The sequence below is a fragment of the Mytilus edulis genome, chromosome 13, assembly GCF_963676685.1.
Source record: "Mytilus edulis chromosome 13, xbMytEdul2.2, whole genome shotgun sequence".
NCBI lineage: Eukaryota > Metazoa > Mollusca > Bivalvia > Mytilida > Mytilidae > Mytilus > Mytilus edulis.
Genome location: NC_092356.1, coordinates 45616276 through 45627796, shown reverse-complemented (window position 1 = coordinate 45627796; position 11521 = coordinate 45616276). Strand labels below are relative to the sequence as shown.

General features: G+C 33.2%; 2 protein-coding genes across 2 annotated transcripts; both read right to left on the bottom strand.

The window, feature by feature from the left end:
• Positions 1 to 4630: 4630 nt before the first annotated feature.
• LOC139500350 (acetylcholine receptor subunit alpha-1-B-like) lies at positions 4631 to 5806 on the bottom strand. The gene has a single exon (XM_071289094.1). It carries the CDS (start codon positions 5804 to 5806, stop codon positions 4631 to 4633), a length of 1176 nt encoding a protein of 391 aa, XP_071145195.1.
• Positions 5807 to 9702: 3896 nt separating this feature from the next.
• On the bottom strand, positions 9703 to 11049 carry LOC139502221 (acetylcholine receptor subunit beta-type unc-29-like). Its single transcript, XM_071291655.1, has one exon. It carries the CDS (start codon positions 10978 to 10980, stop codon positions 9802 to 9804), a length of 1179 nt encoding a protein of 392 aa, XP_071147756.1. The 5' UTR covers positions 10981 to 11049; the 3' UTR covers positions 9703 to 9801.
• Positions 11050 to 11521: the final 472 nt, after the last annotated feature.

Sequence of the window (11521 nt, the reverse complement as noted above, 5' to 3'; positions counted from 1 at the left end):
GTCACCCTCTTATGGTGTTTATATATCTCAACTTGTACGATTCGTTCGTGTATCTAACAACGTATTAGATTTTAGCGAGAGAAAGTTATGTATTACTGAAAAATTATTTCACCAGGGTTTTCGATATCACAAACTAGTCAAAACATTTACTGAATTTTATCATCGGTATAAGGAAATAATTCGTAAATATAACTCAACATGCAGACATCTTATACGTTCAGGTATTTCACATCCAATCTTTTATGGTAATATTCTTAACAAAGCACAAACATGGCAGTATTCACCTCAAACGCTTACAAAACTTTAAACAGACTTATTAGGAAGGGATATAGTTACGATACTGTTGTCAGGGCATTAAAGATTGCATATTTTGACTTTAATATTGATTCACTAATAGGGTCTTTGCATCGGAACCAAACACATTTATTTAAAAAACAGTTGTTGGCATGACACGATTTATGTTCTTCTCATATATTCTATGATAATATGATACTAAACCCCTAACGGAAGAGATTGTGCCTGATATTCCTATGATGAAGACATAATCTTTCAATAAGTTTAATCGAGGTATGGAGCTGGCATGTCAGTTAACTGCTAGTAGTTGTCGTATTTATGTATTATTGTCATTTTATTTATTTTCTTTTGGTACATCTTCTGACATCGGACTCGGACTTCTCTTGAACTGAATTTTAATGTGCGTATTGTTATGCGTTTACTTTTCTACATTGGCTAGATGTATAGGAGGAGGGTTGAGATCTCATAAATATGTTTGACCCCGCCGCAATTTTGCGCCTGTCCCAAGTCAGGAGCCTTTGTTAGTCTTGTATGATTTTTAATTTCAGTTTTTTGTGTACAATTCGGAGTTTAGTATGACGTCTATTATCACTGTGCTAGTATACATTTTTTTAAAGGTCCATCTGAAGGACACCTACGGGTGCGGGAGTTTCTCGCTACATTGAAGACCTATTGGTGGCCTTCGGATGTTGTCTGCTCTATGGTCGGGTTATTGTCGCTTTGACACAGTCATCATTTCCTTTCTCCATTGTATTATGTTTACATCGCCTATATGGTCATATAAGGTCAACTCGATAGGAAATTAGATGGCGTCTTGGCTTAAATTCAGACGTAACGAAGCTTCATCTTATTGAGACCATGTCCTGTAAATTGTTTGTTTTGTACTGTTGGTAGTTGGAAAAACGTGTTACATTGTTATAAATAAAATATGAGAATTCGAGTCAAATCGGTGATCTTGAATCAGCTAAGGCCCCTTTAAGAGAAAAATCGAAAAAAATCCCAAAGTAAACATAGTATCAAGAGTTATTAATCAAAAGAAAAGCTTGTAACTATGATATTTCGGGAATATCTATACCACTTCAAGAAGAGACTGATTTCATTGATCCACAATTCAACTTAAACCTAACAAAGTCGGAAATATCAGTGATATGACGTATACATGTAGTGATTTATACTTCCTCAATTTGTCTTTTAAATAATCTGTTTTTCACAGAAAACGCCAATTTTTGAAAACAATATCAAAATTCGGAGACCGTTATTGATCCGTGTCTTATTCGCATCCATGCATGCTCAGTAGGGTAGAACATAGGACAGTTAGGCCTGTACGGATCCTGAATTTATGTTAGTGCATCATTTATCTGTATTAAACGACAGCTAACTTTTTTTCTCATGTACAGAAATGTCCAACAGTTATTGAATGATTTTGGTATCCTAAATCTTTCTTTCAGATCAAATTAAAGTTGTTTAAATTACATTATATTGTATTCCCCTTTCAATAGTGATGAGTGTACTAGGTTGGCAAAGTTCTCCGAGATATTTCGAAAAAAATAAAGGATTAAACTTAGCTATTTAAGTATATACCACATATCTATTTATATTTTGATTTGAAGTGTCATTTGACTTTGAAGTGAATATTGAATTTTAATATTTGCAATCGAAGTCTTCAGTTCTATTATTTACAACATTAATATTCTTTTTGCAAATTTATAATTGTTATTTGAAGAAGTATAGTGTAAATGGCAAAGAAGTGGAAAACAAACAGACATTTCCATTTCAAAAGAAAATGAAAAATAAACAACTGTCTAAAGAACACTGCATATTCAAACTAAATAAATACTTCGTATTATTGATAAATTAAGAATTTCGTCGTTAATTTGATATGTTTGATATGTCGTCAAATAATCAATAATTATCTTAATTTACCGCCGAATATTATCCAAAGACATGATATGTTATACAAATCCAAAATGAACAGCAATAACTTCTTTTCCTGTTGGAGTTTTTTTGTCTTTCAAATTAGGAGAAACTTTACACAACAATTTACGACTAAATGTAGAATTTGCCTCTTTTTGACGATGATTTCCCTCTTGTCTCATATTACCGTGTTCAAATATATCATATCTGTCGCTATGTCCGTATTAGAAGAGATATATGTATTATTAATCAATGTAATCTTGGTATTTCTAAGTCAAGGATTTCGTTACCTAAATTGCTTAAAAGCTTTACTCAATTACTAGTTAATACGCATAGATACACAGATTTTGTCAAAAGTTTGTATGATTGTATAACTATGTCAAAAACTTATTACAAACAGGATGATACACACTATTTTTTTTCGGTTATGTTCTTGATCGAGCCCGTAAATTTAAATACCATCCGAGTAAACCTATCGATTCTTGAAATAAACTTATTAAAATACCATCAGTTTAACTTTGGAATAAGATTAATTTTAATATTAACGATAGTCTATAGACCATTCATAAAACCAATCTTGTTATATATGAATTTAATAAATACTGATGAATAGTTGAATTTACAATGTTAAACAGAAGCAGTTATACTGAGTAAATTTAAGTTTAATTAGCTATTTTATATCATATTGTTATTGATTCCTTTCACTAAATTGATGATTGTAAGTACTTTGTGTTATAAAGTTTGCATTTTTTGCCGTCGCATTCGCAAAGTCAAACGCCTGACTCAATAAAATTGTCGTCCGTATTACTCCCATTCATATGGACTTCTGCATAAAAGAATTATGATGTTGTTTTTTTTTGCTTTTTTTTTGTAATAAAAATGTTTGATACGGCAAATCTTGACCTGCTGATCCATTTTTGCACATGGATTAAACGTAAATATTCAAAACAGTAACGTCGACATTTGTAATATCTACTCAATTATCAAAGTTTGAATGAAGATCGATCGTCAAAGTAAGGTTACTAGAGGGGTTTCATCTAAAACGAAATTGTTTATATAAATTATGGTTTGATATTGTCAATTAAAGTGCTTCGTCATTTAATATTCAATGTCAACAAGTTAAACTATTTCCCGGATTTGTAATAGCATGAGCAACACGACGGGTGCCACAAGTGGATCAAGATCTGCTTACCCATCCAGAGCACCTGAGATCACCCCCAGTGTTTTGTGGGGTTCGTGTTGCTAACTCTGTATTTTTCTATGATGTGTCTTGTGTATAATTATTTTCTAATTATCTTTTTGTATTTTAGACATCGCGTTGTTGCATGCCCCACTGGTATCTTTCGCTCCTCTTCTCAAATATATCCTAATAAGGGTTTAGCATCGAGTGCAAGTTAGTTAAACACTTTTGGATACAGCATGTCTGGATAAGAAATCCCTCCGGCCTCCGGCCGTCGAGGATTGTTATCCAGGAACACATATCCTATAACTATTACCTTTTCAATGTACCAATTATTTTTTTTACACTCCACACTTAGAATTCGTTACTATAAAACTATACAAGGATGAACATAAACATAACTAAAATCATGGATTTTGGAAATTTGGGATTATGTTAGTAAATCAAGACTAAAGTAGTATATAGCTGTTCGAAAGTCTTAGATCGATTAAGTGAAAAACAAATCCGGGTCACAAACTCCAAAAGGCATTTAATATAAGAGGAAAACAACAGAATACCAGAAGTACTGAACTACTACAAAAACAAACGCTGGCGTACTTGAAAACGAACTATTTGATAACAGCTGACATAATCCTGACTTGATACAGGATATTTTAACAATAAATGTTGGTTTGAACCGTGTTGTATGGCTAGCCACACACCCTGTTGAAAAGCAATGTTGAAAATACAGCTAAAAGGACAACACTATGTGAAAAATACAATAAAATCAATGTTAAGAATTCAGAGGGACTGAGAAATACATAAATGATATAACAGTATACTTATACATGAAACCACAGAATAACAACGATCACCTTCCACATACAGTGCACCATAATAGAACTTTGAACTGCGTCACACCAGATCAACATACATGACATAGGAACTATAAATTTATTTTAATTGTGATTCATATTTAAAAAACCTGTTATATTTCTGACTGGGTGCAGGCATTTCCTCATGTAACAAAGGCATTTAACCCTGAATTTAAAGCTTTTTAAACCTATCACTTGTATGACAGTCGTGTACATTCATATTTGTACTATAGAAATACTGTAATAAGAATAACGCAAACTGACCAATGTTCACATTTATTTCCAAACTAAATAATACCATTTTGTTGAGGTGTAGCACATATGCACAAATCTACTCAAGCATACCAAAAAAAAAAGAACTGTTACCTGATGATATATCTTCAAAACATTATAATAAGACATACAAAATATAACTAGAAATGATTACAACTATTAAAATATATGTTCCATAGAAGAAAAGAGAATCTAACATCTCCGTTACATCCTTTATCCTAATTGTCGGTTCTTTATATTCATCTATTGGAACCACTTTGTTCATTTTCCTCTTCCACAGTTTGGTGAAATATTTCATCACCATTCCAATGTGTTTGTCATTTTCGAGGTAGAAGTATTTTGCATTCATTATGGAACCAATTACGATCACACCGCTGATCAAGATGATGGCGATCATGACAATTAATAAAACGCACATAGGATTTGAAGTAGCAGGAATCGAAGCTGACACAAGTGTTAAAAATATGGCGTATGACAGTAAAATTGTCATCGATAATGACACTCGTTCTCCAGATTCTACAGGTAGGACGAAAACTAATGGATTCAAAAGTGAAAATAGAAGTGTCGGAAGAATAATCATAACCGTGAAATATAACGGCTCTCGTTTAAAGGTAAGTTTTACTGTTAACATACTGTATCCAAAAGACACACTTACAACATGCGTAGAGTATTCTAACAGATTCCAGTCTGAATGTGCATCAAAGAAGCCAAGCTGAGCTTTGTCGAAATTGGAAGATAGTAAAAGTTGAGATTGAACGAATCCCCAAGTCATCAATTCTAGTGTACATGTCTGACTATCAAAGGGAAACTTCGATATATCCGTAGGACATTTAGCCTTAAGAATTCCACCGTGACTATAAAACACCTTTCCAGTGTATCCAATTGTTGGGTAAGCTTTTGAGTCATGTCCTATTGGATTCATTGGGTCTACTGTGTTTGTGAGGTATATTTGCGGAAGCCACAAATCTTTCGGATTTATTGTAGTAAAGTTTATATTACCATACAAGGTTGGATCCCACATTAGAGCTGGATCAGTCCAATTCATGTCTACTACTGCAGTCAGAGACATTGTTTCGTCTACTTCATTAAACGAATTGAATGACGCTATATGAAACGTAACTCCTACCACTAACGGTTTTGATTGGTCTGCCGTGGGTATGATTTCTTTTCTATAGTCAGTAAACAAATCAGTGTAGAGGCGTTTAACATCAGCATGACTTTGAGCGTAGACAAGTTCGATGGATGCTACAATAATGACAGAAAGAAGCAATCCAAATTGTCGAAAACACATCTTTTGATTTACAACTGTGCGATATATATGACGATTTATAATGATGTTGTTTTGACAAAATTTGAAAGAAGTTTAAATTCTATAACAAACTTTATTTATATACAGCGTTCTAGTTATTAGTATAATAGTCAATATGAACAATTAGACAACCTATCAAGAAATACTAAAGAACGAAACAAAACAAATAGATTAAATTAAACATTCAATTCTTTGATTTAAAAAAAAGGAAATGACCGAGGCTAACAAATCAAAGGTCTCCATTAAGTCATTAATAAAAGTTCACAGACGGTAATTTTAAGATAAAATTGATGTGATTTATAATCTGTATATGTTAATAACTACGTCATTAAAATCCTTAATATGTGTTTGGATTTACTTAGTGTAAAAACGATTATCCATACACAATTACGATGCAATCGACTTGTTTTGAAATAAAATAAATACTGATGAATCATTGAATTTACAATGTTAAACGGAAGCAATTATACTGAGTAAATTAAAGTTTAATTAGTGTTCTTTTATGCGGGGTTCACACATTGCCGATTATTGCTCCCGTTTGAGATCAGAAAGCGATACGACACGAAAAGTGAAAAAGTCGGATTAGTATCCTCAATTATCTGGAATGTCCTATTATATTCTGAACGCAGTCGTTTTAGTTCGTAACAGATTCCTACTGGTCGGGAAGGGTCCGAATAGTTCGGCAAAGCACCCCGACAGTTAGGTGCGTCCCGTAACATTCGTGGAAACTCAGCCGATTTTGTCTAGTCGGGTTACAATCGTGCCTATGTCGTGACAGATTCTGCTGTATCGGATCGAATTCCTAACAATGTTCTGTGTATTCGGGACGGTGTCCTGTGGAACGGGAATGATCTGGAGAAGTCCCGACAATAACAGAATACAATACGAATGAGACCAGACAAAGCCGTTTGCAATGCGATAGAGCGGACCGTGATAGGATTACGTTCCGACAGTACCTGATCATCCCGATTATGCCGACTGTTTTCAAACGGATAACTTCCGTCAACGTCGGTTCACTGTCTTGTCACTATCTGATCTCTGTCGGATTACATTCGGTAGAATCGGGACGCAGTCGTGACAGACTCGGTCGAATTTTACCTGGCGAAAGATACAAATCGAATTTCCATCCACGATTCACAGGATCTTGATCAGACTTTTGACAAATTCTAATCGGGAATGGTCCTGTCAAGGACGGCAGTAAAAATCGTGAATGTGTGACCCCAGCTTTATCAGTTTTTTGTAGAGAATCAAAATGTAATCTAACTGTTTATATAATAATTCGCATTGACGGTCTTTAGGAAATTCAGTAGTTTAGAGGGTTTCTGTAATTATGAATAAGTGGGCTTTTTAAGCTTTATGTTTAAGTTGCATATTTGGGAATATCCCTTTGTTGCATTTTGGAAATTTTCTACTTCAAAATTTGCAATTGTAATCTAAAGTAGAAAATTAAAAAAAAAAAAAAAAAAAAGCAATGGCAAGATGAATAAATACCGAGCCACGTGAAACATATATTACAAAACAAATGGAATAATCAGTAATACTATTTGTGAAACTAATAAGGAGTATTTATCTACAAGGTCGTGGTATTGTCAAATGATTTTTTTTTTGGAAAAAGGAAGAGACGGTATTTCAGAAATCTTTGGTAACCACCCTTCTTCTTAGGCACTGGTAATGTCGCTTAAACGTTGTAAACTTTCAAGCAGAAGTTAAATTACAATTTGTTTTAAGCAATTGTAGGGTCTGTCGTTGTGTGCATAAAATAAACAAAGCGAAACCGACGTCCGTGAAATTTTGATTTGGTATCTGGAAATAAACTGTATTGTTTCCTTTGAAAATATATTAAGAACTGTATTTCAACATGATAGTTTGTGTACTCAATTTTTTAACTATGTTTTTAGATTGTCGATCAATAGCTCAATAATGCCGTCGTCATAAGAATATGTTTAATCATTTCCCCCAAATGTGACTCAATAAACTTTTCACCGGGTTTATATTTACATGAGCAATAAGACGGGTATCGGATGTGCAGCAAGATCCGCTTTCGAAGCACCTTAGATGAACCTCGGTTTTTGGTGGAGTTCATGTTACTCAATCTTTAATTTTCTATGTTGTGTTTTGTAATCTGTTGTTTGTCTTTTTTTCTTTTTTCTTTTGCATTTTTGCCGTTGTGTGTTCAGTTTGATTTTGATTGTCCCTTTCATATCTTTTAGTCTCTCCTGTTATGAAGGTCATTGGGAAATAATTTGAAGTAAAAACTGCTTCAGCTTTGTCAGACAGACTCCTTGTTGAAACGGTAATTACAAATGAAGCTACATAGAATTTAACTATTCCTACTTGAAACGCAAAGTACACAATCATAGTCAAGTGATATGAATTATATTGACATACAAAAATGCAAAGCTTTTAATTTGGTTCGCCAGATTGGCGATTCGTCTGCATAAGACTTATCTGTGTCGCACGAATCAAAACAGTTGAACGATCAATCAAATACGGAGTTGAAAAGCTTTTAAACACAAAAGATCCGAAAGTTATGCTAAACACGGTTAATTCATATATGCCTGGGGAGTAGAAAACATAGAAATTGTATTGCGGGTTATTTTCGCGGGGGGGGGGGGGGGGGGGGGGTACATTTTCGCTTATTTTCGCGGATAGGACAAAATCGCCAAAATAAATTCCACCAAATTAAAAGTGTACATGAAAAGGTTTTAATAAAAGTTTTCAATCCACCAAAATAATAACCGCCACAATATTTCGTATACCTTATTCAATGAAAATGGCGAAATTTTGGCCCCGTGAAAATAACCCGCTATGCGGTATTATCAGATATTAGCAACCATGCACTTGATGGTCAACTTACTATAGCGTATACATTTTTGGTGATTAGTTGTCTTAATAGCAATTATACCAAATTTCTTGTTTTCGTATTGTAGAATTTCATTTTGGAACTTTGAAAGCAAAGTAATGCACTTACACATGAAAAGTAGTATCTACAATTTGTAGTCTAAGCTAATTTATGTAAATGTTGTTGACATATGGTTGGACTTGTGCTTGTTCTCCGGTGCCAAAACTGGTACATGTATGTCGATATAATTCATATCATTTGACAATGATTGTGTACTTTGTGTTTCCAGTAGGAATAGTTAAGTTCTATGTAGCTTCATTTGTAATTACATTTTCTTGTCTACGGCTTTTTTTTATAATTTTTTCAATAATTTTGTCCGACTTCCAGAACACAGCTTTGACATATCTGAAAACAAGTTAATTCAAAACTTTGTTTCTGGTTTAGCTAGCTATAAAACCAGTTTCTATTCCACTATTTTCTACAAAAGGAAATATCTATACCACATCAGGAATGTAACATTCGATAGATGTGTTTGAGCTAATGATTTTTTTTCCATTTGATAAGGGACTTTTTCGTTGGTGTTCTATATTTTGGCTGTTTTACTTTCTACGTGATCTTAAATCATAAGAGGATATACTTAAAATCTAATAACATAATTTTAAAAACTTCGGATTCTGTTGTTAAATTTTATTTTGCTCGCGATCAACAGAAAATAAACAAACAGTAGGTCGTTAGGATGTTCTGTTCATATGATGGTAAGGGAAGTTATATTAGAAAACTGCCAGACTGCTGGAAATTAGAAGTATGTGCTTTTTCAAAAAGTTTGATCTTTTTGTTTTTTATCTGTTTAATTATATTGTCATATTTAAGTATTTCTTTAAAGAATTTTTAAAAGTAAAGATTTTTTGGTTTATATTTTATTCTATTGTTGTGATAGAAACACGATGATTCAGGGACTAACAATGCTGTCGCGTACAATTATTTTTGCATTATCTGAATAATAATATACAAGTGAAAAACAACACTTAAAACAAACAAATAAATGATAGATTTATTTGCATGGTTTATAAAACCTTTGCATTAAGGAAGCAACAACCTACCTTGAATTTAAACTAATTGGGTTATATTCATATCATTATAACAAAACATACAAAAAATAACCAGAAATGATAAGAAAGATTGAAATATATGTTCCATAGAAAAAAAGAGAGTCTAACATCTCTGTTACATCCTTTCCCCTAATTGTCGGTTCTTTGTATACATCTATTGGAACTACTTTGTTCTTTTTCCTCATCCACAGTTTGGTGAAATATTTCATCACCATTCCAATGTTTTTGCTATTGTTGAGATAGAAATAGTTTGCACTTATTATGGAACCAATTACGATTACACCGCTGATAGAGATGATGGCGATCATGGCAATTAATAAAACGCACATAGGATTTGAAGACGCAGGAATCGAAGCTGACACAAGTGTTAAAAATATGGCGTATGACAGTAAAATTGTCATCGATAATGACACTCGTTCTCCAGATTCTACTGGTAAGACGAAAACTAATGGATTCAAAAGTGAAAATAGAAGTGTCGGAAGAATAATCATCACCGCAAAATACAACGGCTCGCGTTCAAATGTTAGTTTCACTTTTAACACACTGTATCCTAGAGACTCATTCACAATACTGGTAGAGTACTCTAACAGATTCCAGTCTGAATGTTGAGAAAAGAAGTCAAGCTGAGCTTTGTCGAAATTGGACGTTAATAAAAGATTCGCTTGAATAAATCCCCAAGGCATCAGCTGTAGAGTACATGTCTGACTATCAAACGGAAATTTGGATATATCCGTAGGACATTTAGCCTTTAGAATTCCACCAGGACTGTAAATCACCTCTCCGGTGTATATGATTGTAGGGAAAAACATGGTGTCATCTCCTACCGGATCCATCGAGTCAACTCTGTTTATCAGGAATAATTGCGGAAGCCACAAATCTTTCGGATTAATTATGGTACCGTACAAATTACCATACAAGATTGGATTCCACTCGAGAGCTGGATCAGTCCAATTCATCCCTACTGCCGCAGTAAGTGAAATTGTTTCTTCTACTTCATTAAACGAATTGAATGAAGCCATGAAAAATGTAACTCCTATTACCAATGGTTTAGATTGGTCCGCCGTGGGTAAAATTTCTTTTTTATAGTTCGTAAATATATCAGTGTGGAGTGTTTTAACATCAGTATGACTTTGAGTGTGGACAAGTTCGATACAAGGGTTTGCAATACTGAACATCAGAAGCACTCTGAGACTTTGAAAACGCATCTTTAAAATCTTTTTGATTTACAGTTTTTTCTTCAGTTTTATATGTCCACACACTGTAATAACAATAATTGAAATAAGTTTAAATTCTGTGACAAACATTATTTATAGGCAGCGTTCTGGTTATGATGAAAGTCAATCGGTACAGTTTGTCAACTGATCAAGAAATACTAAAGACTGAAACAAAACAAATAAATTGACATCAATCATTCAGTAAACAGCTTCAAATTGAAAAAAGTTGGTGATCGAAAACAAATACAACAAAAGTTACAATTAAGTCAATAATAGATTTTCAGAATTTACGAAAGATATTATTTTAGATGAAATAGATGTAAATTGAAATTGCTTTATAATAATTAAGTACTTAATTGAAATGCTTTGTGTGTGTTTGCATTTGCTTTGTGTAAATAGGATAGTCCATAGACAATGAAGATGCAATCAGTCTTCACATGAAATAAAATCATTTCTGATGATTCATTAAATGCACTTTGATGAACGAACGCAATTATGCTGAGTAAACTAAGGTTTATTTAATTATTTTTTT